Raw genomic sequence first — 27,283 nt, 5'->3', positions numbered from 1 at the left:
CAAAATTGCTTGGTACAAAAACACTGCATGGGCAAATGGAACTAAAATTTCTTTATTTTATGTGAATTAAATGCTGTGTAGGGAATGCTGGAGTTGGGCTCCCTGAGTCCTTGATGTAGCGCCCACATGCTTGACCATTGCAAAAACCCTGGCAGAGGTCACAGCACCCTTGGCTACTTGAATGGTGAAGAAGTGGTAGCCCTGCAATCAACACATCCATGTACACCTATAGTCTCACCTTGACTTGCTCTTTGGACATAACAGCACAAATGACACATCCAAAGCAGATTCCACGCAGCCGTCCTTGATCAGCGACAGCGTCTTGTGCTTCCTCTCCAAATTAAAGCAGTGCTCAACGCATAACGCAGCAGCGACTTACAGGTCAAAGACCAGCCACTTGACAAACTCCTTGGCCATGCGTGGCAGCTGGTGCAACAAGACATTGTGGAGAATCCTCTTGTTGGGCTTCTGGTTCAACAAGTTGCCAATTACGCCTCAGGCAGTCCAGTCTAGTGCTTTTTAGGATAAATTATGTTGAAATGACTAAATTTAAAGAACACTTGAACCCGGGAGGTGTGAGGTATTATGCGAGAGTTGCCCAGATAATCCATATCACAATAACGTTGTTGCAAAATGATTCTTGCTCCATGGGGATGTCGCCAACCACCCTGGGCCTCTTGGGGGAGGTGCTCCGAGGGCTTGCGCTTCTCAGCTGCTGCCAGGACAAAAAAAACAAGGACAATACGTCGCAACACATCAACCAAATTACTTCAAGGGTGCTCAATTTGATGGCGTACCAGGACTTTGCTCGACAACTGTTGACGGCTTGCCGCTCCAGAGGTCTGCATGGCGCTGGGCTGATGATGATGATGAAAAAACGGACAAGTGAAAATTAAACACTTCTGCAATCTTTCATAAATCTCTATGTTCGCAAGCACTCGTTGCTTAGTGAGATGCCACAAAATGGGTTTGCCGTCTCTAATAAGTAAACAAAACAAAAAATACATTTATATATACTTGAACAATCAGAAGGTAAGTCTAACTGATGTCACTGATTATTTGTCAATTACAGTGCCTGCGACACAAAAACAGGAAGTAGATAGTACTCTCCACAACCATTATTTATGGACTAATGCAGGCTATAACATACAGAGACAATATACACAGAAATGATGTTTGATTACCAATTCACTGAAAGTGCAGAAATATGCATACGGTTTTTAGCTGCCAGATGGCGTTGAAATCTATTAACTGCATGTACCTGTTCAATGTGTTCAACTCCGCAGGGTTGGGCAGACTTCTCTGCGTCAGAATGCTGCAAAAGAGACAGGAAGGAAACATTAAACGCAGACATGGATGAGTGGTACACTTTGTCTGTTTTTTAAGAGTTAAAGATGGCGTTAAAATCCATTTAGCAATCACGTCGTGTACTTTTAATTGGCCTGTCAAAAGTACCGATACTTTTCTAACACGTCGTATCCACATACGATATCACTTTGTCATGGTATCAATACATGGTAGCGTTCCTGCAGCTTCAGGCGCGCGCGTACACTACTAGCATGGCTCCCGCACCCGGTAGAGCCCACACTGCAACCTTGCTTGTTCAGCCATGTTTTACAGCTGCTTATGTTAAGTTATTAACATTGTTTTTAGTTTTAAATTATATTTTAGTCGTTTTAGATTTAGTTAACTCAGTATGGCTAAATGAATAGCATTTTTATGTGTCTCACACTCCTGAGAAAATAAGGGAGTGTATGGGTCTGGTATCTGTCTCTTCCGAAGGAGACGGGCCGATGTGTGATTGTATTCTTTTAATCTGATTTATACCCATGGGAACGGATTCTCTTGTATCCAGTTGTAACCAGGTGTGTTGTGGGCTGACCTTTTTCTGAACCCTTTTTGTGAATAAATAACGATGTGAGCTGGAGAGAGGGAGCCACATTTGAACAGAGACATCGCTTGGGTGACTTTAAATGTGCGACCAGAGGCTTCTGGTAATTAAAATCTTTGCAAAGGAACTCCTTCAACAGAATCTCACCATTCAGTTAATTGAACACGCAAAGAGTACAATACTTAATATTGTCTACTCTAACACTTAGTATGGCCAGTTTGTGGACAGGAAAAAGCCAGAGGCCTTTTTGTTTTGTTATTAGCCGTTAGCTGGCTACCGCGGTTAGACTTATGCTCAGTAAGTGACTGTTTTATTATTATTATCCATTAGCCACTGCCTCACTTTTTTTTGTCAATTCAGGGCTCATTTGCAAGCCAAGAAGGTCACAGGAGCACATTGACATGCTTGTCTTTAAAAAAACTTGAAAAAGCAAAAATTCGAAAACTTCAATGATTGCTATAAGCAATAATATAAGCTTGCCATTTTAAAATCAAAATAATCCTCACAATTCAAACTACAACGATCCAAAGTCCAATGCTTTTCAATGAGAGGAGATGACGTCACCTCGGAATTGTCAATACCTGAAAATGCTCAAGCTTGCTCATTGATTAAGTAACAGATGGCTAAAGACAAATACAAACGTTAGAGAAAACGCAGTGGACTTTTTCCTGCTAGTGCTTTTTTTGCCGACGCACATTTCATAGGCATCCTTGTACTTCTTGCGCGACTTACGGCAAGGTAGCGGTTAAAGGCGAGACCGGCAACTGTTTTGCTAGCGCTATTTTACCGCCAAACAATTCGTACTTTTACTTCTCTCGCGTTTCACGGCTACCTATAGTGCTGAGAGGCGACCGGCAACTCTCCTGCTAGCGCTATTTTTGCCGACACACAATTCAAACTTGTACAATTCTCGCGCGGTAAGGGAGCTTTTAAAACACGGCAAAATATCCGCTTCATATAGAGACTTCATCCATCTATCCTTCATCCCAACCGCCTATCCTAATATGAGATAACTATTATGGTGGAGCAACAGTCACGTACGCCTTTAAATTACATACCTGAATAACCGGCAACAACCGAACGGGTGCTCAGCGTAAACGAATGAAAAATGTTCAATTTTCTATCATGAAACCTTTCTAAAACAGCGTCAAAAGTTGCCCTGCCTTGATGAAATTACCTCGCCGCAAAAAAAATGCAACCATGTTCTCATTAAATTGGTCTTATTTACAATGAATATATGCTTGTTACTTACCGTGCAGTTCAGCGTTGTTTGTCTGGTCTGCATCCCACGTTGCCGCGTGCCGCTTTCGCGCGAGATCCAGAGTACCTCACGCCCACATTTCACCTCAAGCCACCGCCCCCTTTGTATGTACATTTGTGAAAGTGCAATAACAAAAACGGCCAGTAGGATGTCATACGCGCAAAATCTCAGACGAGGGGATTACGCTGACAGATCCACCTGCTGGCAAAAAAAACACAAACATGACACTGATGAAATATACAAGCAGTTACAGTCGACCCCCGCATACTCACGCTTGCGCAGCGAAGGATGTCCTTATTCAGATTTTTAGTTGTCCTATATTTTTGGGGGACGCTTTATTCTCGGATTTTTATTTTCTGAATGCTCCCATTTTTTTGTGGAACACATATATTGAGGGTTTATTGGCGTTTTTATTTTTTTATTTTGGGGTAACATGTATTTCAAAGGGCATCAACGACAGGATTACTTTTTTTTTTTGTTGAATAAATTACACCACATTTTCAGACATTCTTTCTCTTGGATAAACTCAACATTTGCCAGTTATTCTGCAAAAAATACACAAAATTAAAATTGTACTTCTATTGCAACGTTTTGGGATAAATAATTAAATGACTTGAAAAAATGCAAATGTCCTTTGATTTTTTTACTTTTTGTGCAATAAAACAAATGCATATTTATATATTTTAAAGTAACGTTTTTCTCAAATTAAAAACTACTTCTAATCCTTACATTCCAAACATGTCAAATAAATGTGTTGGTCTCATTTTAGCACGCGGTTGACGTGAATTGACCACGTTTGAGCAAACATTTTAGCTAGCACGCGAGCAAGGTGTTTGCATGCTGAAAATGTGAACATGTTAAAAGTTACAATTGCGACTGTACGAAGAATCTTCAAACAAACCTCTTGTCCAAGCTTTGGGTCATTTTGTCGACATGAGTGGCGAACAGCAGGCGGAGGACGCCGACGTGATGCTGGCGAAGAAACAAAACATCGCTCGTTCAATTAGTCACAGCTTCGATGGGTTTTCGGTAACGACGTCATCACGTGGGTTTTTTCCCACTCCACCCACACGGATTCTCAACGATTCTTCTTTTTTTTTGTCCAACTATTATATCCTTGGCGGCTTTAATGGCGCGCGTCTTATAACGACACGCTTATTGTTTTATCACATTATTTAACAATTACAAACGAGCCGAAACCCAAATATGCTAACCTGAAACGCCACACTTCTAGGGAGTGCCTTTTCTGCTGGGGACATGTGGTACTGCAACCAACCCACTTATTTCTATGTGGAGGATTTATTTTCCCACAAATTCTGAACCCAATGCCCTAGAGCAGTGTTTCTCAATCCTGGTCCTCGGGGCACACCATCTAGCCTGTTGTCCACGTCTCCATATTCCAAAGCAGGTGAGGATCGTTATCAGGCTTCACCTGATTGGAATGACATGCGTTGGGAAAAGTGTTGGTCAACACAAACCACACCACATCACAAAAACAAGATCAGAAAAAGTGCATGAGGTGAACACAGAACACTTGACGGCAAAGTCGGCAATTTCATAAACTTGGTAAAAACAGCAGGCGACAGAAGGTAATGGGCTTTTTTTAAACTAGCGATCTCCAAATTAAGTACATAACTTCGGTTGAAGAAGTACATTCCATGGCTCGAGGGGCAATAATAATTTTTAATTAGTAAAACAACAGCCGCTAAGTCACAAAGTTTTTCCGGGTCACGTCCACTTCCGTTTAACAGTCATTTCCTTCCCATCGGTGCAAAAGGTCATATGCTTATGCTTCTTTTTTGGCATGTGCGCGCGAGTACCAGCCATAAAGTTACTCGAGAGCACCACCTTCTGACCTTAAAAAGAATGGAAATAATGTCCAACTATATTTTTATAAAACTCCTGGCCATCCCTGCATGGACCTAATTGGACATTAATAACAATATCAAATAAATACCTTTGATTTAAAAAACCACTGAAAATCACAACAAACGTTTTATTGCAAAATCCCAAATTGCATAATACTTCAAAAATGCCTTCAGCTTAGTATCCACTTTACATACGTCATTAAAAAAAAAATGTTATTAGTGCCATTTCAGCCTGACCGCCAACCCCATTCGTAACATCACATGGCCAACATTAATCATCAGACGTCATCAGGAAGGTTAAGGTTTCCTGTCATCCGCAAGTTCCGCTTGACACGCCTCAGCATCAATTCGCGAGCACGGAAGTGTCATCAACTTCCTCGCTGTGACAGCCAATTAAGCCCCCGAATAATCAATTGTGTCAGATGGGGGCCGGCGAGTCTGCTGGACGGCACCCGGCAAGAAGTGTGAATGCTACATCGTTAAAGCAAACTTTACTGGTTATATACATTACATCATGATTTTGTTGTTGTTGTTTTCATGAACTTGCTTGAAAAGAGCCAGCGATGCAAATCTCTATGCATTTCCAATGTTTACGCATGATATAACTCCCATTTCACAGCCAGGGAGATGCTATAAAAACAGCCAATATTAAACAAAGTAGTTAATAAAAATTGCAAAGACAATTCTTTATATACTTAATCGGCTGTAAAATAAGGTACACCTTCGCAATCAAATGCAAATACTACTACTACTGAGATATTAATTTAATGTGTTTTTACTGGATGTATTACAATATATTTTTGCTCAAGCATTATTGTATATAATGGCAGAATAGATTTTTCTTTTTTTTTTATCAGGCTCTTGAATTGTGCAAGTCATTCCTAATGTCAAGGCCAATGGTTAACGCCATTGCTGTATTAGTTTGTTTATAGCGTTAGGAAGATTTGTTTTGAACATATCTTCTGTTGTTTGCTGATAAAACTCCCCGTTTAGTGTTTTTAAGGGCAGAATAAAGCTACAGTAATACTTTAGCGCCACCTTGTGTCAAGGAGCTAGTGATTTATGGCCAATTATGAGTTGTTGTTTGTTTTTCTTGGTTAAAATCCCGAGCAATATTAATGAATTATAAAATGGCGACCTTGTGACTGTCCAGCAGCCAGCCCTTGTTCCCGATGGGTTCCTCGCGAGTGGTCAAGATTACTCCGGAGGTCCAGGAGCTTTCATGGCCATGCTGGCCGGATAACTCCGGTTCCGTCTGATCCCGTCCGGCCCGAAGGGGGAGCCCGATCTGCGCAGCCCGCCCAGAGGCCCCCCCAGGATAGGGCCGGGACTGGCCGCCCCGCCCACCCCGAGCCGTTTCACCTTGTCCAGCAGGTTGAGGTTGTGCGCGGTCACGCTCACGTCCGTCTGGCTCTCGCAGTCCCGCCCCCTCTGGCGGTCCCTTGTCCCCGCCGTCACCTCCTTCAAAATGGAGCGCGCCGGCTTGGAAGCCAGGAAGTTGTCGTAAGACGGGCTCTTGAAGTCGAAGCCCGTGGAGGTTGCCGCGGCGGAAGCGCCCTGTCCCGTAGGGGAGTTCGGAGGGGTGGAGGGACGCAAGGGGTCGGGGTCTTTGTTGGGTGTAATGGAAGTGCTGAATAAAAGCCCCTCGTTAGCCTGACTGGCATCCAATCCCTGACTCTGGTGATACATCGCCGCAGAGATTCCTCTCTCCTGAAGGAGGCGCACTAGGCCCAGGCAGGTGCTGGTGGTGCGGGTGGCATCTCTGCGGACCAATACGACAAACATAATCGTCAGCGCTTTTTAGTTACTGTTTGGGAGCTAATTGGTGTTTTGGTTTGCCTGAGATTTGTTGACGACTCGGACGGCCTCAGACTGAGCCTGCGGGCCGTGCAGGGCGTTGCGGCGGGCGTGCCCAGTAGCGAGCTGGTCATCACGCAGGAGGACGAGGAGGGGATGGCGTTCAGACTGTCGAGCAAAGTGAGACAACTCAGTGAAAAGAAGCTTCGATTTCACTGATTTTCGGGAAGGTGGGCAAGCCCTCGGAGCGCAGTCGGAGGCGTGGCCCTAAACATTTGACTCCGCCCGCACGAATTCTCAACCTCAAAGTGCCTTATTGTTATTCAACTATTTCTTTGGACGCTTTAATGATGATGAACACATTATTGAACATAGAAAATGGCAGATGCCCATCCAGAGTTTGTGCCCTCTCCTGGATACATGTGGTACTGCTTCCATCCAACTCATTTCTATGTGGGGGACATTTTTTGACACCCATCTTTTAAAACAGGTGGCCTAGATCACGGGTGACCAAACCTAACCCCTGAGGGCTACATATAGAAAAAAAAAAAAAGGCAACTTGCAATTTCTTTTTTTACTTTAATTTATCAAGCACATAAAAATCAGCCAACTAAGCCAGTGGTTCTCAAATGGGGGTACATGAGATTTAAAAATATATTTTAAATTTATATGTCAATATTTCAGATGAATATAAATTCATGACATTCATTTTATATTACGTAGGCTATTCTATTTCAGTATCCTAAAAACCCAGCATTTCCCCCATACCAGAATGGTTTGACCCAACTTGTCATATGCCACCAATGACTTGAAAACTTTATTTAAAATTCAGTTAATGATTTCTTTTTGGGAACAGAGCTTTACTGTGATCCCACATAGGACAATGTTGACAATTGCACAATTTTTATTTATTTATATAATATAATATATATATATATAATATTGCATTGCAATTAAATAATTAAAAAAAACTGCTACCTGAAAAACGTTCCATTAAGCAAATACCTTTGGATTTTATAAAACTTTGCGGTGGTCGAGACCCTGTAACACACCAAGTTGCTGATTAAAAAAAGAATTATTTGGGGCTACTCGGCTTACCTGGGCGTTACTCGCGTCTGCTCATCAGTCGGATGCAGGATGCGGCAGGTCGTGAAGGTGTAGGTGGAGCTTGTATGGGCCATGCATTTACCTGGATAGTATGCAGCTGCATACAAAATGAACTGTCGTTACAAAACTGACACAATACACAATTTATTGCACCACCGCCCCCCTCCTCCTCACCCAGTGCATCAGTGTTGCTGAGATGCGGCGACGGTGAGGCTGGAGAAGGCGGAGCCAAGCGCGGCGAGGGCTGCCCGAGGCCGGAGGAGGTGGAGGAGGGCACAGCTGGGGAGGCCGAAGATGAGGTGGTGGGTAAATTCTGGAAATACTGCTCTCCTGCTTCGTCCTCCTCGAAGCTACCCCAAGAGTACACCTGCGGACAAGGGCGGCGAGGAATCAGACGTGGGTGTATATGTCAATAGGGGTACACTCGACACTAATGTATGCGGTTATTATGCAGTGCGCTGAAGTAAGACGAGTAGCAACGTAGCTAACTTGAAAGGCCCGAGAAAAAAAGCAGTTCACTTCAACATCCAAAGGCGGCTTTGAGGAGTCGGAGGGGACAGGCAAAACCTACAAAGGCAGAAACTCGTGGTTGGAGTTGAATGCTGACAGGATTCCCTGGAGAACCACGAGGCAGAAGGTTTAACGGCAGAGGGGGGGTCGCCAATATACGTAAGAGTGCTGCAGAATATGCTGGTAGTGATCAGGAGAGTTTCTAATAGGTGGGCGTGGCTGACTGGCACAAGGAGGGGGGAGTGAAGACACTCGGAAATTTAAGGCCTTCTCAAGTTTCTGCTGCTTTATCATTTTGTGTAGTTTTCGACCTTGAAGTATTCAAAGTGCTTTTTTTTCTTCTTTACCAAAATCTACTAATCTGACAAACTACTTTATCACGTCAAGTTACCTTTTTTTAAAAAAAAAAAATTATTATGTGGCTTTGATGTCATTTTGGAAAACATTTCTTTGACATACAGACCTGCTCAAGATCGAGTTCCAGAGGTCTGTACCCTTTCGACACCACGCCCGGCCTGGCGTCCAGAATCACCCCGAGATGCGGCTGGGCTAATTGCTGCCAGTGATGCAGGGTGGCCGAGCCTACGGTGGGAAAGACAAGCGTGTGTGTGTGTGTGTGACCAACGACAGCCCGAGGAGATGCCACATGGCGTCGGTTTGGATGACATGCCGTTGAAATGAGAGGCCAAACGTGAACAAAATATGATAAAACAACAAAAAAGATGACAAAGTGACAGAAGAATAAATGAAATGTGAATGCCAAAGAAATGTGCTTTTATTAGTCGGGCATGGTGAAATTAAGAAGGTCAAGTACACAATGTGGACAGATGAGAGAGAAAACAGATGGAAAAAAGTCAAGCAAAATGAATAGCCAACACGAAAACAGCGGGACAAATGACATACAGCAAAAATAATATGTTTGCTATTGCGATTGTAATAGCATTGCATCAGACCGACAACCGACAATCTAATAATGACACTGTTATCGTGACATTGACATGATTATTGAACAGTACAGATATTAACCAAGCTTCAGGTTGGGAATTCTTTGTATTATGATATATTCTGGATTTGTTCTCAGTCATGTGATGTAATAAATAATTTTAAAAAACTGATTTTTAACAAAAGTGTAAAAATAAATAAATAATCCTACTTAACTCATTCACTGCCATTGACGTCCAAAATTACTTTACCTTTTTTTTCTTTCTTTCTTTTTTTTATAGCGTGGCTATAAGCACATCTCCAGAATCTGATTTATTTTTCATCTTGCACACAAATGACATTTAATTTATGTAAGAAACAGACATAAGTAGAGCATGCAAATTAATTCCCCCCGGCTATAGACGTCAAAAATTCGTTTAAACTTTTTCTATTACTTTCACATTTTTTCCCCATTTTTGTTAACAAGAGTATGAAAACCTAGAATTTTTTATTGTACATTTAGAACAGATATACAATTTGTGATTAATTACAATTAAAAAAAATCTTTTTTATTAGGGGCATCAGGCGATTAAAATTTTTAATTGATCACATGACTACACTAGTTAACTCAAGATTAATTACAAATTTTACATCTGTTCTAAATGTACTATACATTTTTTCCTAGGTTTTCATACTCTTGTTAACAAAAATGGGGAAAAAATGTGAAACTAATACAAAAAGTTTCAACGAATTTTTGACGTCTATAGCCGGGGGCAATTAATTTGCATGCTCTACTTATGTCTGTTTCTTACATAAATTAAATTTCATTTGTGTGCAAGATGAAAAATAAATCTGATTCTGGAGATGTGCTTATAGCCACGCTCTGGGCTGAGCGTCCCTGCAGAAAGTGTGAGGAGACGCAAAAGTGCCGGACTTGTGATGATGCACGAGGGACCAGAAAGAGTTGAAGAGCATGAGCGAGGGGGGCGTGGCCTTCCCCTCTCCCGCCGCCTTCCTCTTCCTGCTCCCCCTCTCCCTCTGGAGCCCAGCCCCGGTCTTCCTCACCCAGCCCCATCCGCCCCTTCGGTCACCCTCGGGTGTGTGCCCCGGCCTCCCCCTCTCTCGCTCCTTTTTGACCCCGCCCTCACCTTCCAGCGGCTTGACAATCTGCAGTTTGTCGGGCAGGTAAGGCCCCCTAGAGGCCCACAGGTGAAGGTTGCCCAGCGACATGATGCTTTCCGAGGGGGTCATGACGCTACCCTGGTCGGGGAGGCCGCCGCTGCCTCGCCGCCGCTCCCGCTCCTCCTCGAAGAAGCGCCGCTCGCTCAGGTTGTTTTGTCGGCGCAGGGACAGACGACGCAGGGCCACTCGCAAATCCTCAACTCCGCTCGCCTTCTTCTCTCGGACGTCTGTGCTCCTGAAGAGCCACAGAAAGAGTCGCAAAATACATACAGCGAGTTTAATATTTATAGCATAACATAATGTAATGTTCATCAATTCCGGAAAATTACTCATCAAAAATGAGCGACTACATTTAAGAATGAAAATCACTATCAGGCCAATACTGGACTTATTTTAAAAAGTCGTATCAAACATCCTTACCTAAGAAATATACTTAATTTATTAAATCCACTGCATAATTAGGCACTTTGACCAATACAATTTAAATAAATTAAAATCAGGGTTAAAAAAAATATATATATTATTAAACATTATAATATATTATAATGTTATAATTTAAATTATTTTAAAAAGTGATTGATTAAAAAATAAAGCTTGAAAAAAACTGAGTTAAAATGCATAAAGTGTTATTCCTAAATTTTAAATAATGCACAAGAATTGTGCTTAAAAAATGCACTGCATTTAAAATTTTAAGTCACTGTAACAAGTCATGTTTGACTTTTTAATTCAGCGATTACTTTTGATACCACTATAAAAATAAAATTTATTTTCCTTACCACTAGAGGGAGCCATTATTGTATTTGCAATGGCCAAGCTGTAATTTGAAGGGTTAAAAAAATATATATATATATTTTATACCTAAAACATAAATTTACAACAGAAGAAGCAAAAAAAAACAACATTTTTTAAAAAAAATTACTGAAAGTGTTAGTAACATTGAACAGCCCTATCTCATTTTAAAAAGAATTGAAAAAATATTATAAGCACTTCCCACCCTCACCTCTCCTGATTGGACGCCGTCTCCATGAGGATGCTCTGGGCGCGGTTGTCGAGGGCGCCGCCGCCCCCGCCCAGGTCGCCTCCGCACAGGCTGGAGTGAGGGCTGGTCAGCCCGCTGGACATGGGCGACGTGCGCGACGACAAGGACTGGTCGGAACCCGGGATGTTGCCGCCGGTCGGGGTCAGAGAGCGCTGACGAACGGTCTGGTTCACGTTCTTCACCGTCTCGAAAACTCGCTTGCGATGGACCCTGCCGAGAAAATTTGGATTTCAATATGAATGCGCTTGGTGGAGATGGATGCTTATTAATTATGCATGAGCAAACGTACAATAGCAACACCTGGATTGCATCATTTAGTTCGCATCTTATTATACCACTTCAAATACGAAAAAAGGTGCCAGTAATGACCTTTACTATCACATTAGACAATATCAATTGCAATATTTTCATCCGTACTTTTGCTGCTCACAATCGGGATCTTCCAGGCTCAGCTCCTTCCTCATGGTTCCCTCAATCTCCGCCGCCAGCGAATCCTGTCAAACGCGCACGTGAGCTTCATCTTGTACGTATATTGTAGAGATGGCTCTCGAACCCGCACCATCGGGTACAATCCCAGTGGATGGAAGCGTCTGGGCGTCCCCGCAGCGTAGTTTCTGTTCCTCAGGTTCTTCAGCTCCTCCTGGGCCTCGTGCAGCATTTCGATGCACTCCAAGTACTTCTCCTCCAACTCTTGCAGCTGGTGGAAACGTTGTGTATTACGCGTCACACTTTTACTGCAAGGGGCCGTATAAAAAATAAAATAAAAAATTTCATACACACCACCAAAAAAGTCTCATGCTAATTAATGACAAATAACACACAAAAAACAGTGATTTTGGTGAATATATTATTTTTGATTTTTTTGTTGTGTCAGAATTTCTGGTGTGTGAGAGATTATTGGTGCATATATGAGTTTCCAGTGAGTGTGCCTGAGAGTTTTTTTGGGGTTGCATGTGAGTGGTTTTGGTCGAGCAAGTGTCTTTGAACGGTTTCTTGGTGTTCATGTGACAGTTCTTTTGGTGGGCGTAAGAGGTTTTGTGATTTTGACAGTTTTTGTTGTGAGAGCTTTTTAGGTGAGTTTGAGAGGTTTTTTTTGCTGTTCACGTGAGGAATTTATTTGGACAATGGAGGACTCGTTTTAGTGAGTGTTAGTTTTTTTTAAGTTTAAGTTAAGTTTTTTGTTGACAGTAGGAAATAGGGTTAGTTAGTTTTAGTGTTTATTGGTTTAATGTGAGTTTTTCTTTATGTGCAAATTATTTTTGGTTCGAGTAAGACTTTTTGTTTGCGCAAATTTTATGTGGAGTGTTAGGCTGAAGTGTGAAAAAAAATTTGCGAGCGTGACACTTCTTTTTGTGTTCACTTGAGTTTTCTGTTGCGTGTTACTTTTGTGAGAGGTTTTTTTTGTATGAGGGTGACAGATTTGTGTGATTTATTTATTTTTTTTAAGTTGTAAAGTTCTTTTGGTGTATGGCTTTTTACTGTATGTAAATGCAAGAATTTTATTTAATTTGCTTGCATTGTAAGATAGTTATATTACATATATATATATATATATATATATATATATATTTTTTTTTTTTTTTTAGTTATATATATTTTACTATGTTTATGTGCATACGAGAATGTTTTTGTTTGAGTAATTGCTTTTTGGTGCATGCTAGCTTTGGATGCTTAATTAAGAATGTATTTTGTTGTGTGTGATGACAGTTGACAACACTCGATCACCGTGACAACCCGAGACTCACCTCTGCAGTGAGCTGCCTTTGCGCATCTTTGGCTGCGATCAGATGCTGAGAGAGCTCCTCGTTCTCCACGGCAAACTGCACACCGCGTTTGGGATAATAATGACAATGAATGTTTTTTTTTTTCTCCCCCGTGACTTTTCTTCGCATTACTCACAGACTTGGCTTTCTTCTGCAAGTCGACGATTTGGGAGAGGAGGTGCGTGATCTCCTCTTGCTGTCGGGAGGCATCGTCGGTCTTGCGAGCCAGTTCCTCCGCGATGCTCGAGATCTGCAGACTGGACGACCCTGCAGAGGACATGTCGCATTTCCGGCGACGGCGCAAAAGGCCAAGGGGGCCAACAAATGGAGGAAAAACTCACGGAGTTCCTTCACGCAGTCATTGACCAGCTGTTGCTCCTTCTCCTCGTACGTCTCCGTCTCAGACTTGAGATGGCTCGCCTGCGCGCGGGCACAGAATGAGACCACCAATACGGTATTTGAAAGGAGGTCTCCCAGTACCTCTGAGCGGAGGGACACGTTCTCTTCTTCCAGCTCCTTGAGTTTCCTCTGCAGGGTGTCATTCAGAAAACCTCCCGCGGCGGCTTCCGCCCGACTCTTCTTACCCCTTCGGGGACGTAAGCGCAAGGTCACAATCGTCAATTACAATGACAATATTATTATTATTCTTATTATTATTATGGTCACCAGTAAAGCTATCCATGAACTAAAAATTAAAAAAAATACATAGTCAACAGTTAATATTTCTGCATGATGCTCATTGACAAATTCATAAAATAATAATAGTCAAGAAGTAGATTCTGATGGGACTGGGAAAATATGCAAATTACTTCATCATTGTCGAAAAAAATTAATAAATAATTGATACTACACTCGTCCAAAATTTGATCTCTTGTGCAATTTGACCAATTTTATGACACCAAATGTTTGCTAAAGCTGTTTAACTCATTCACTGCCATTGACGGCTATAGACGTCAAAACTTCATTTGTGCTATTTCTATTACTTTAAAAATGTTCCCACTTTTTATTTTAACAAGAATATAAAAACCTAGAAAACAATTTTATTGTACATTTTGAACAGATATAAAATTTGTAACTAATCATGACTTAACAATTGAAGTCATGTGATTAATTACAATTCTACATTTTAGTCACCTGACGCGATAAAACAATTTAATAAAAGATTATTAAAAATTAGGGGCGTCAGGCGATTACATTTTTTAATTGTAATTAATTGCATGACTTCACTAGTTAACTCACCAATAATCACAAATTGTATATATACAATATTTTTTTCCCCTACGTTTTCATACTCTTGTTAACAAAAAGTGAAAAAAAAAAGTTAAAGTAACAGAAATAATGCAAATTAATTTTTGACGTCTACAGCCGTCAATGGCAGTGAATGAGTTAAACAGTTTTAGCAAACATTTGGCGTCATAAAATTGGTCAAATTGCACAAGAGATCAAATTTCGGACACGTCTACGTCTTAATTTTTTTTTTTTTAATCCCGACCATAATGAACTCATTTGCATATTTTCCCAATCCCATCACAATCTTCACTATTGTTATTTTATGAATTTGTCAATGAGCTTCATGCTGAAATATTAACTGTTGGCTATGTATTTTTTTAGTTAGTAGCTTTACTAGTGCCCTTATACACAATAATAATAATAATAATAATAATAATAATAATACAGTCTGTTATTTCCACAAGCCAACTGTGACCAAGTCAGTCAAGCATTCAAGGATGTGCAACAAGTAGTGGACTCAAAAATTGCTGACGTGGGGGATCCGCCGGACTCCTCCTCGCTGTCGTCGGCCGCGTTGGTGTAAAACTGCAGCAGCTCGTCCTTCAGGTTCAACTCGTGGTGCAGCTGGGCCACCTGCCGCAACAAAACCTCACATTCAAGTGAACCCCTGCCAGGCCGCGCACGCAAAATCATCAACCTGACGTGTGTCTGCGGACCTCTTCAGTGATTTGTCCCACTTGCTCCTCCAGATAGTCATTGCGCTCGGTCAGAACGCGATTCTTCTTCAGCAGGGACTGACCGATCCTCGCCGCCAGCTCTAGATCTCGCTCTTTCTAACATGCAAGACGAAAAGCTAAAATTAGACGCGCTACGGGCCAAAAATACCTCTCACGAAAACACCCAAATATCTAAGGACCTTTCATTGATCAAAGTAAGACTTTTATTTTAAGTGAGAGTCCAAAATTACACTCAGCCATCAAAACGTTTACATCAACAACAAACCTCACACACTGTGGAGGGGGGGAGAAAAAAACCTCTCTCACATCACCCCCAAAAAATAATAAACAATTGTCGAAATTGCCGCATGACAGTAATAAAAAAGCATGAGTGAAAGGAAGCTGCAATATGAAAACATATCCATGTCAAATCTGGATGCCGATTTGGCTTTTCATGCAACAAGTCCCTCCCTCGGTCTGTCGTCAAGGTTACGGTTCAACTGTCTCACGTCTTAACTCTTTCACTGCCGTTGACGTCAAAAATTCATTTGAACTATTTCTATTACTTTCACATTTTTTTCCACTTTTGTTAACAAGAGTATGAAAACCTAGTTTTTTTTAATTTTACACTTTGAACAGATAACATTTGTGATTAATCGTGAGTTAACTATGGGAGTCATGCAATTAATCATCAATAAAAAAACATAATCGTCTGACACCCCTAATTTTTAATAATCCTTTCTTCTTCTTTTTTTTATTTTTATTTTTTTAACTAGCGGCATCAGGTGATGACCTTTTTTTGATTTGTAATTATTTGCATGACTTCACTAGTTAACTCAAGATTAATCAGGAATTTTATATCTGTTGTAAATGTACAATAATTTCTTTCCTAGGTTTTCATACTCTTGTTAACAGAAGTGAAGGGAAAAAAAGTGAAACTAAAATAAATACTTCTAATGATTTTTTGACGTCTATAGTCGTCAATGGCAGTGAATGAGTTAAATGGATCCTGATTTTTTTTCTTGTATATAACAACTTCTTGTTGAGCTTTTTTTTAAATAAACCTTTTTTTTAGTATATATATATATATATATATATATATATATATATATATATATATATATGCTTTCCCTCCACAAAACATGCGAGCTCACCTCCTCAAGAAGACGTGTGACGGCGTCAATGTCACTGAAGGTCTTCGTCATCTGTCCCACTCTGTCCGCACACAGCACTGTGGAAACACACGTAAGCGTAACCGAGGAACAGGTTAGCGAGGAAGCGCACAGGCCGGCGACATTATGCAACCTCGCCACTTTTACAGAATATTCCTCTCTGTGGTGGCGGCCAGGTCAAGTTTTTGTGACGCTTTCTTTCCTCAGCAACGACGAGCATGATGCTGTTGATGTTTTCCATGGCGCACAACCCGCCGGCGCCAACTCTTATCGATTTTGGCCAATCAATGATCAGCTCTCTCTCTCTCTCCGCAACATTACAATCACTACCATTTGCAACGCACTTATTTTATTATTTAATATTTAATTGCTCAATAGAGCGCAATAAGTGACAATGGAGGGAAAGCTGGGTTAAGGATAGATGAACTCAAATGGAGCATTCTGAGGTGACCACTTAAACATTTTATTATCTTGTTACGAGATTTTTTTTTTTATGAATTTAGTATGGGCACTCTGAGGACTGAAACTGAACCACAACCACAAATAAGTGTGCTTGAGTCAGAAAACAACAACAACAACAACAACTAATTAGGCTGATATGGTAGCTAATAGGGGTGGGAATCTTTGTCAATTCGATTCCCATTTTTGGGCCTGCGATTCGATTAAGAACAATTTTTAATTCAAAATGATTTGATTGACAATGATCTTTGCTTCCATTTACAGCAAGGAATCGTAATGATCTACTCCAGTCTGACTCGCTAATGCTAATTAGCGAGCTACTCGCGGCACTTTTATCACTCAAAACAACGGCTCCACGCTGCAAAAAAACTTTAATTGGAATAACTTCATTGTGACTTTTCCCTTCTACTCTCTAATGTGGCTGCAACTTAACCACAGTGGCCAAATCAACATGAACAGCGCTCCCAATAAAGACACGCACAAACAAAGGCAAGACAGTATAAAATAATTTAAATAAAATCGATTTTGGGACATTTAAAATCGATTCTGAATCGTACAAAATGAGAATTGCGATTCTTACGAGAATCAATTTTTTGCCACACCCCTAGTAACTAATTGGCCAAAAGTGGCACTAGTAGTGAAAAGAACATTACGACTAAGACAGTCGTCCTACTAGTGTACCGAATTGTCTTAAAAGTGGGAACAAAGACATCAGCTAGATATCGAAGATATTGAATAAACTTTCAAATGACTTTCCATACTTAACTTGTCTAATGATGTATGTAAATAAATAACATTAAAAGAGAAAAAATTAATCCGCTAATGAAATAAAAACAAAAAATGCTTTTGAAAAACAGACTACATCTTATGATTATAAAAACAACAATAATTATACCTTAATTTTCCTACACTTTGTCTTTGTAAATTATATCACACACGATCTTTTGAGGTTGATTTTAAATGTATTTATTTCGGTATATCGGTCAGAATTGTACTTTTTATACCATAATACTTAGTGACCCTTTTTTGGTTTAATCTGGCACTCGACAATTACTCCATAAATATAAAATTATTTTTTTTTAACTATTAATGAAACTAATAAAAAACTAAACTAAAACAAAGCATTTTTGAAATTTTTTTATAAAAAAAAATCAATAAAAAGTTGCAAACTTGCTCTAAAAAAAAAGATGCTGAAATAAAAGCTAACCATCATGAAAAATCCTAAACCCTTGCAACCTTAGCGTGTACCATATGTGTGCTTTCATGCAGACTTACAGAAGTACTTGAGCGTCTCTTCAATCTGCTCGGTCGTCAGGTCCAGCGGGGCGTCGGCCGCCAGTAGGGGCGTGTGCAGCCAGTCATCGCGGTCGTACCCGTAAACCGTGTCGGCCCGCAAGCGATAAACTGGCAGCTGCTCCTCCAGGAGGCTGATGATCTCAAACTCTGGCAGGTCGGTGCTGTTGCACACATCTACGCAAGACGCAGGGAAATATTGTTGCTCTCAAAGAAGCGCCTCAACTCACGTCAACATAGTGGCACAAAAGCTGGGTTACCTGTGATGGTCTCCGCGTCCTTGAAGTCAGAGCGAACCTGGTACGCGTCAGGCTGACTGGACTCGCCCTCGCCTACATACTGATCCTCATCGCCGTGTCCCCAGTCGGGGCCCGGGTCAGGGTCAGGGTCTGGGGCGGGGGCCGGGGAGGCCAGCTTGGCTCACCTGTCACTGCCGGACAAAAACGGCGGCCATGGACCTCTCGAGCTGACTGACAAAACAACAAAACGCGGCCAACAATTAAAGTCAAACAAATGTTTTGTAAAGCCGATAACGTCTAGAGCGATCGATGCGCCTCTCGTCTTTAAGTTGAGTGCCGCTGACTCAGCAGCGTGCTGCATGCTTTAAATCATGCAAAACATCTCCACTGCAGAGCTACGTTCATCCCTCCTCAAACATACTCATGCATCAGACTTGATTAAAAAAAAAAAATACTTTTTTAAACTACAAAAAATGTATTCATACAAAATATATATAACATAAATAAATGTTTTCCATTTACAAGAGGGAAATTTGTTTTTGGTGAAAAAGGTAACTGTAATTAATAACCATTTCATGATAATTGAAATTTACAAAACCATCACAAAACCACATTTTAGGTGGGAAAATTGTTTAAATAATGCATCAAAAAAAATTTTTTTTTATATATTTGAAGTCAATGCAAAAAGCAGCTTTTAGCTCAAACTTCATGTCGGCATACTAGCACGACAACTACATTTCACTACTGAAACGCATGCATGCTACTAGTGACATAAAGATGTCAACTTGTGGACAATTGTGCTCATAGAAAGCCACGATGACTTAAGTATCCTAATAGTGTGCACAAATGTCAACGTGAAAGGCAGTCAATGGAAATAAACTGCTACTAGTAAAACCAGTAGTGCGCTGAATCGTCTCAAGAGACCTTCAACGTGTATATCAAGGCTATGGAATGAGCTGAAACGGTTTCTCATACTAGGCCAGGAGTTCATTCAAGTGGCAGGGTTATTTGAGGGTGTGGCTTCATCCTCATCGCCACGTGACGTCACGGATGCGGTTCTCACATCATATAATAGCCCTTGTCCTTACAGGGGACACAAATAGAAGCAGCTCATGGGATGACATCCTCGCTCATGCATTATGAAATGGTGGAAACTACTTACACTTGAATACGGCTGTCAAAATCGTCTCGGTCTGTCTGGACGATGCTGGCTGTCTCACAGTGTCCACAGGCCGGGAAGAAGCGCGGAGGTGCAAGCCGCCACTGTGGAGCCGCCACCCCCCCCGGGAACCGGACAGCTCGGTAGACGGTCAAGGTCACGTTCGACAGCGTTCCAAAGACGCGACTGGCCCGGTCCACTTGTCTCCTCCCGAAGCCATCTCTTGTTTCTGTCAGTCTGCCACTCCTGCGTCAAGGCACCGCAAGCGCGGCGACGACAACACTTCCGGGTTGGGCTTTCAAAATAACATACTTGACGATGACCAGGCTGAAAATAAAAGCCACGCGTTTCAAAATAAATCACTGACAATGAACAGAATGAACGCGAAAGTATTGCCATGTTAAGTCCATCCATTCATTAGAATACTTACCTTACCGTCCAAACACACGTCGGTTTAATTAAAAGCTTGTATTTGGACATGACGTCAAAATGAAAGTAAACATCCGTGATTTAATTTCAGTTTCTTCGTGGATACCAATTCAACTCACCAAGTATTCAATGTGCGCCCTTCCTCCAATGGACCTTCAATGGAAAGGTCCATTGCTCTCTATTGAAGTATTAAACCAGGGCTGGACAAACTCGGTCCTCGAGGGCCCGAGTCCTGCGGGTTTGGGATGTTTCCCTTCTCCAACACAGCTGATATATGATCAGGTCATCAGCAAAGCTCTGCATAAGCCTGATAACGATCCTGTTGATTGGAATCAGCTTGTGTTGGAAGAGGGGAAACCTCCAAAACCTGCAGGACTCCGGGCCTCGAGGATCGGGTTTGCCCGCCCCCTTTATTAAACTAATATTAGTTCAGACATTCAAAATGATGGGATACCTTTGGGTTTATGGTCACTTTGAACGAATGATAGGAGCAACTGAACCGCTTCCGATTAGGTTAAAATAAATAAATAAAGGAAAATAAGAGCTCTTAAAGATTAAATGCAAATACTTTAAAATGAAAAGTGCAACTGATTTGTACTTGCCTGGGAAAAAAAAAAAAATTACTTAACCATTTTTGTAATCCTGCAAAGAACAAAAAAACAAAAACACAACTAAATTAAGCAAGCGGGCATTACACTGATAAAAATCTGCACTCTTTAGATATTTTATTTAACAAAATGTAAAGTATGAGAAGAACAGAAAACGCAAAATAAACAAGGAATATTTTTGGTTCCTTTGCAATGAATCTGTTGTGTGAGATATTATTATTATTATTATTATATTTCCAGTGCTACAGAATCATTAGCTTTTTCAAACCATGTCTGAACAAGAAATGACGCATTTAAGAAGAAAATCATTCGACCAACATGTGAACTTCTCGACAAGAGGTAACAATCCAAAGCCATGGTTGTGCTGCGGCGGGAGTACAGATGTTTGGATGTGATGTCAGAATACATTCCAAGTGCGTCCGCTTCAAGCGTGTTGCATAGCTGTCCCCAAACGCACAAACCGCGCACTGCAAAATATGTAGAGGACATTCATATTACTGGCTAATATTTATGACATCTTTAGCGTTCCTTATACGACATATCATGTAACGTTAACGGCTCTTGAAGAAACCAGATGTTTCTAAAAAAGGGGGAATGTGGAGTCGTTTAATACAACATTAAGATGAAATTATAGCACGGGGGGGGTCGTTTTCAAAAGTTTTCATTCCTGCGCGGCGACGGGCTGCGGCGCTTCCACTCGGGTGTCCCTGTTCATTTCCGGGTTACGGGAGCTGGATTTGGGGAGGGCGTGGCTGCTCGGGCCGCCCTCCGCCAGAGAGTCTGCGGGTGTCGGGGAGGGGCATTCCGGGTCGGAGGTGGGCAGCGCCGGGGTGCCGCTGAGCTTTTGTACCTTCTTGTTGAGCTCGTTACGTTCCACTTTGAGGGCGCGCCGCAGCTTCTCCAGCCGCTGGACTTTACCTTGGAGGGCTTCGAACTCGCGGTCTTGTGTGGATTTCTGTGCGGAACACGTCAAAGTTCATTTTCCGCTAAAGGACGTTCGACATGACTTTTTTTTCCAGAAAAAAATAGTACTTTAGCTACCCCCCACATACACACACACACACACAAACCCAATATCAGATTATTTAAAAAAAAAGACAAAATAAAGAATAAATTAATAGCAATTTCCTACTTCCTGATCGTAAAATGGCCACTAGAGGGCGGCCTACCTTTAAATAAGACCAAGTATCTGACTCGCCCAGCCCTCGTTTCCACCAAAATGTGTGCTATTATTAGTTGAAAAAGCACAACTCGTGGATTTTACCTCATCAGGGATGTGCAAATTAATCGAAATTCAATTACAAAATCAGCATGATGGTTAAAAAGGAAAAGATTATTAATACTGATTTTGCACTAAGTTTGTGTTGTTTAAATGTATTTATTTTTATTTTTTTACATTTTAAAAATAACTAATTTAATACATTTTGTTTCATCCAAAAATAACTTGCATAATGATACGCGTTTCAAATATTATTTTTTTTACGTACCCAAAAAATAATCAATCGTGATTTCAACTATTCCCAATAATAATCGTGATCAATAATCCAGCAGCCCCAGTGCTCATTTCTGCTGAGCACTGTTTTGAGTGTTTGTGGTGTCCGTGTCACCGCATTACCTCCTCCGCCATCTCTACGAGAGCTTTGTTGCTGCTCTCCCACCTGGCGCGATACATGGCCGTCTCCTTCTCCAGCTTCTTGATCTTTTTAGTCATCTGCTCAAACGTTAAAGACAATCAAACCAAATCATAGCCAAACGTGAGCTGGCCCCTCGCCTCGCCTCGCCTCGCCTCGCCTCGCCTCGCCGCGCTCCTCACCTTCTCCATCTCCTGCTTGAAGGTAGCGAAGACCTCGTTGCTCTTGGACAAGGTGGTCTGGAACTCCTCGAACTTCTCGGTGTACAGGGAAAGCTGCGAAAGCACAAGGCGGCTTTAGGGGCGGAAACGACGGCGACGTTATGGGCGGCCGGAGGAGAGGATTATGGGAAACCTGCTGTTTGAGGTGACCTTCCTGCTGCTTCATCAACTCGCACATGCGTTGAGACTCCAGCGTTTCTTGCAGCAGCTGATGGAAGACAAGACAGTTGGGACGCTTTGGCTGACAAGCGGACGCTTTGCGTGGACGCGCGCGCGCGTGTGTAATCATTTACAAAATTCTTCTCGGTGTCGTGGCGCTCCTCCGACTCGTTGAGGAGCTCCTGCGCCTGGTGAAGTTTGGTGTCCACCAGCTGCTGCTGCAGGTCCTTGTGCTTCACCACTTTCTCGATATGCTGATCAGGGGAGCGTCATTTAGCCAAACGGCCCTCATGAAGATTAACTCATTCACTGCCATTGACAGCAATAAACGTCAAAAATTAATTGAACTATTTCTATTTTTAAAAAAAATCCACTTTTGTTAACTATAGTATGATAACCTAGATTTTTTAAAATCTTTCATTTAGAACAGACACCAAATTTGTCCTTAAACAATTAAAAACTTTAATCGCCTGACGCCCCGAATTTTGTAATAATCTTTTCTTCTTTTTTTTATTGATTCACTGCCATTGACGGCTATAAACGTCAAAAATTAATTTGACTATTTCTATTAGTTAAACATTTTCTCCACTTTTGTTAACAATACTATGAAAACCTAGATTTTTTTTATTGTACATTTACAATAGCTCCGAAATTTGTGATTAATCGCGAGTTAATTAGTGAAGTCATGCAATTAATTACGATTCAAAACTTGATATCGCCTGACGCCCCGAATTTTGTAATAATCTTTTCTTCCCTTTTTTTTAAGAAAAAAAAGAAAAGAAGGAAAGACAAATAAATATATATAAAATAAATACATAAATAAATAATTTTGAACTATTTCTATTAAACATTTTTCCACTTTTGTTAACAAGAGTATAAAAACCTATAATTTTTTTATTGTACATTTACAACAGATGTAAAATTTGTGATTAATCGCGGAAGTTATGCGATTAATTACGAATCAAAACTTGATATCACCTGACGCCTCGAATTTTTTAATAATCTTTTCTTCCCCTTTTTTTTTTTTTTTCATTCACTGCCATTGACGGCTATAAACGTCAACATTTTATTTGAACTATTTCTATTAGTTTAACATTTTTCCCCCCACTTTACTTAACAAGACTATGAAAACCTAGAATTTTTTTTATTGTACATTTAGAACAGATATAAAATTTGTGATTCATCGCGAGTTAACGAGTGAAGTCATGCGATTAATTACAATTTCTAACAATGATCGCCTCTTGCCCCTAATTTTTAATAACTAAAATGAATTTATGGCAGTAAATGAGTTTACGGCGGCGACGCACCTCCTCCCGTAACTTGTACTGCTCGTGGAGCTTTTTGAGCTTCTCGGCAAGCTCCGTGTTCTCCTGCCGCAGGCTGGCGTTCCTCTCGTTGTGCTGCTCCATTTGCACCTGGATGTCGTTGAGCGTCACCTGAAAATGCGAAGTCACCTCTTTGCGTTTCTCCTCCTCCAGACGCGTCCTCTGTATCCCTTCGTCCTGCGGAGGAAAGAAAAGAGAACGTCCAAAGTGAATCATTGGATGGACGACGTGGCAAAACGTAGATTCTAAAGTAAGTTGTGATTATAATACATATATTTATGTCATGTTACTATAATTTTGATAAGAACAACTTTGTAATGTTTTGACCCTAAAGTGGCAATATTATGAGAGTATTTTCTTCCAAGTAAAATTGCAATGCTTAATAGTATTTTTTTTCAGAATAGTGTTGTAATGTTATGAAGATGATTTCATTTTTTGAAGAAAAAGTTGTACAACAAGAACAATGGTGAAGAAAAATGTAAATTTGTCAGGGGAAAAAAACATATTACAAAACAAAAGCTTGAATACAACTATGTCAATATACGAATATATTAAGTTATAATGTTAGAGAATAAAGTCCTAATTTTATGAGAATTAAAAAAAAAATTAAGAACAAAAATGCTAACCTTATTTATTTTTTTAACTATTCTAAGAAAAATATTTTAATATTAAATGAATTAAAAAAATACAAGTGCTAGCTAAGGTTATTTTTTTGTTTTGAGAAAAAATATATCATACAACTACAATTTATCAATTCAGCTCTAGAAAATGATCAGCTTCTCTGATTTCTAAATATAGTGTTTCATTCTCTACACTACTGATAACATCATTGCAAAATTCCTAATAAAAACATCCATTTAGAAAACGCACTTGCAGAAAGCTTCAAATGATCAAAGCCCCCCCCCCCCCCAAAAAACTCCACTGTTTTTTGGTCTCTTATTTTTTTTGCTTATAGTACGTTTCGTTTTGCTAAAATTGTACTCTTACATTGAGAGTCATATTACGAAAACGACGTGTACATTTTTCAAGAAAGTCACCTTACGCAAGTTGCATTTGGAGAAAAAGGAAAAAACTAATGAAAGCCAAAATTCCAACGTTCAAGACCAACAATTCCTGTCAATCTAACAACACCTGCCATATATTAATGTGGCATTTGTTTTCCAAGTGCATTCCAAAACAGTAGGTGGTGCTACAATTTGTCTTTACCACAAACGAAAGGGAACTATTTGTGCAAGCTTTGCAACCTTGAGCGTGCGGTTGTGCCTCTGCAGCTCGCGGCAGAGGCTCTCCAGCTTGCTGCGAGCCAGGATGGCCTTGCTATGTTCGTTCCTCAGGTTGTCCTTCTCCTGCGCCAGCTGCGTTTGCTTCTTCTGCAGCGCTCGCATCTGCTTCTGCCTGTTTCGATGCTCCTCCAGCTGCCGTCGACACACGCGCACAATTAGCACCATTTAGCAAAGCACATTTTCTGGTCTTGGTGAAGAAGAAGAAGAAGAAGAAGAAAACGCTCACCAGTTCAGCATACTTCTTGCAGAGGCCTGTTAGCTTCTCCTCTGGTGTGCTCAATGTGTTGAGGGTTTGCATGAGGAGGGTGATTTCTTTGCCTGTAGTAAAATCAGTTCAATCAGTACTTATAACCCCCCCCCCACCAGTATCTGCATAGCGTAAGTATTTCCACCTCACCCAAACCCTTCACTTTCTTCTTCTCCTGCGTCTTCTTCTGCGCTTTGTCTACGCCGCCAGCACACCCTTTGCCTTTGCCCGCCCGGGCCCCGTCCGCCACTTTGACATCAGTCAGTCCGTTGAAGTCGAGGCTGTCCGACTGGCCGTTGGCGAGGGCGCCAGCGTCGTCCGAAAGGCTCTCTCTGCAGTAGATGTTGAGGATGTCCTCCAGCTGACGGCTCAGCTCGGTGGCCTTGTCGCTTCGTGTCTGAGCTGTTGCCGCTGAGGAGGTAGAAAAGCCGGTTAGAAGAAAATAACCACATACGCAAGATGGCGACACATTTGCATATTTGTAAGCAATGGTTTTCTATGAGTATGTACAGGCAAGGGTTCACTCACTGAACATCCGTATATTACCTTCACTCGCCGCTTCATCTCCTTGAGGCGTCGTTGCAGACTCTTTAGGGCAGCTATTGCTGTCCGCGTTGTCCTGGGTGACAGACTCCTCTGTGTTTTGCTTCATCATCTCGGAATTCTGTTTTTTTAATTTTTATTTTAAGGATAGGCTGGTTTGCTAAGGCATCAAGTTGCAATTCTTTAAAACCCTACAGGCTGATACGTTTATTGAGGACTCCTGTGAAGTTTAGTCTCCACATAAAAATTAAAAAAAAAGTTCCTACTAGTCTCCCCTAAAAGCAAAACAAACCAATCCAAATATCGCCACTCATGGTCATGTTTCAAAAAACGCAACGCTACATCGATTCGGGTTCACATTAATGGCTATTTGCCTTTAAACTTTCACTGCAAACATAAAACTGAACACACAAAGATCGACTTAGGTTGCTTTTGAACTTGGTATATAATGAAACAATACAAAGAAATACAAGCATAATGTATCATGTCAGTTGACCTTACCTTCGCTTTCTTTTGCACTTTGCCACTCATTGTCAGAAAAGCTATCACAAAGCAACAGTAGGGGCAAAATTAGCTTGAGATGCCGTACGTTACTTCAGACAGGATAACAATAACTAAACAATACACATTATAAGAGTACAATTATTTAAATGATATCCGATCTTTGCAGACAATATAGACTATTTCTGTAGATTCAATGAGTGAAATGCTACGAGCCTGGCTGCTACCATGAGCTATAAGATGTACACTTCCGGTTTGAACTTCGTCTTCTTCTTCGTTTCTTTCTATGATGGTTTCGCTGTCTTTAGATACATATGCAGAGATGCCACATTTGGCGCTGAATAATACGTAGACGTTGCTGCCATAGTGGATGTGGCAAAGTATATCTCGCGGGAAGTGAACGTTCCCTTTGCCACATCCAATAAGGCGGCAACGTCGACGTATGTCTGCGCCAAAGGTGGTATTTATGACAGGGCGTCCTCGGATTTGCCTGACTCTAATTCCACATATTTTCCGGTAATACACCGGGGCGTGCATGTATGCACAAACAATCAAAATCTTAAATACTACCCAAGCCCATTATTCTTTAAAACGTCATCAAATACATTTAAAGCAATGATACACCACTCACACTTGTCTTAATGTCAACTACACCAAAGTTAATGGCCTCGTTTTGTGGGTTGCTCTACGCAACTTCAGTTGAATAAACTACAAAATATCGAATTTACT

The 27,283-nt window shown here is 41.0% G+C and overlaps 3 protein-coding genes and 1 long non-coding RNA gene across 7 annotated transcripts; 1 reads left to right on the top strand and 3 right to left on the bottom strand.

The window, feature by feature from the left end:
* Positions 1-48: 48 nt before the first annotated feature.
* Positions 49-4,663, bottom strand: LOC147157705 (uncharacterized). 3 transcript variants are annotated; one of them, XM_086062678.1, is made up of 5 exons: positions 4,054-4,663; positions 3,144-3,353; positions 1,262-1,315; positions 798-857; positions 49-715 (listed from the first exon to the last, which is right to left on the bottom strand). In XM_086062678.1, the coding sequence occupies exons 2-5, from the start codon at positions 3,264-3,266 to the stop codon at positions 584-586; spliced, it is 369 nt and encodes a 122-aa protein (XP_085918804.1). In that variant the 5' UTR covers positions 3,267-3,353; positions 4,054-4,663; the 3' UTR covers positions 49-583. The 3 variants fall into 3 exon arrangements, with proteins under 3 accessions (XP_085918804.1, XP_085918806.1, XP_085918805.1); XM_086062680.1 differs by having other exon boundaries at positions 49-712; XM_086062679.1 differs by having other exon boundaries at positions 3,144-3,350.
* Positions 4,664-4,815: 152 nt separating this feature from the next.
* On the bottom strand, positions 4,816-18,618 carry trak1b (trafficking protein, kinesin binding 1b). Its single transcript, XM_086062674.1, has 18 exons — positions 18,470-18,618; positions 18,192-18,386; positions 16,440-16,516; positions 15,286-15,402; positions 15,102-15,202; positions 13,820-13,925; positions 13,681-13,759; positions 13,476-13,606; positions 13,322-13,396; positions 12,136-12,273; positions 11,994-12,070; positions 11,538-11,786; positions 10,504-10,772; positions 8,898-9,016; positions 8,099-8,291; positions 7,916-8,021; positions 6,860-6,985; positions 4,816-6,782 (listed from the first exon to the last, which is right to left on the bottom strand). The coding sequence occupies exons 3-18, from the start codon at positions 16,488-16,490 to the stop codon at positions 6,218-6,220; spliced, it is 2,502 nt and encodes an 833-aa protein (XP_085918800.1). The 5' UTR covers positions 16,491-16,516; positions 18,192-18,386; positions 18,470-18,618; the 3' UTR covers positions 4,816-6,217.
* LOC147157704 (uncharacterized) lies at positions 8,142-9,605 on the top strand. Of its 2 annotated transcripts, none has more exons than XR_015091232.1 (2): positions 8,142-8,320; positions 8,896-9,605. It is a non-coding gene; the product is annotated as an uncharacterized LOC147157704 (long non-coding RNA). The 2 variants fall into 2 exon arrangements; XR_015091233.1 differs by having other exon boundaries at positions 8,142-8,593.
* A 2,126-nt stretch (positions 18,619-20,744) lies between the features above and the next one.
* On the bottom strand, positions 20,745-26,960 carry txlna (taxilin alpha). The gene is made up of 11 exons (XM_086062675.1): positions 26,555-26,960; positions 26,057-26,174; positions 25,661-25,921; positions 25,490-25,581; positions 25,225-25,395; positions 23,963-24,157; positions 22,790-22,909; positions 22,630-22,704; positions 22,458-22,550; positions 22,260-22,355; positions 20,745-21,599 (listed from the first exon to the last, which is right to left on the bottom strand). Exons 1-11 carry the CDS (start codon positions 26,582-26,584, stop codon positions 21,306-21,308), a joined length of 1,545 nt encoding a protein of 514 aa, XP_085918801.1. The 5' UTR covers positions 26,585-26,960; the 3' UTR covers positions 20,745-21,305.
* Between the last annotated feature and the right edge of the window lie 323 nt (positions 26,961-27,283).

The sequence above is a fragment of the Leptonotus elevatus genome, chromosome 19, assembly GCF_054856555.1.
Source record: "Leptonotus elevatus isolate MCC_2025b chromosome 19, RoL_Lele_1.0, whole genome shotgun sequence".
Lineage (NCBI taxonomy): Eukaryota > Metazoa > Chordata > Actinopteri > Syngnathiformes > Syngnathidae > Leptonotus > Leptonotus elevatus.
This window is presented reverse-complemented; position numbering and strand designations above follow the sequence as displayed.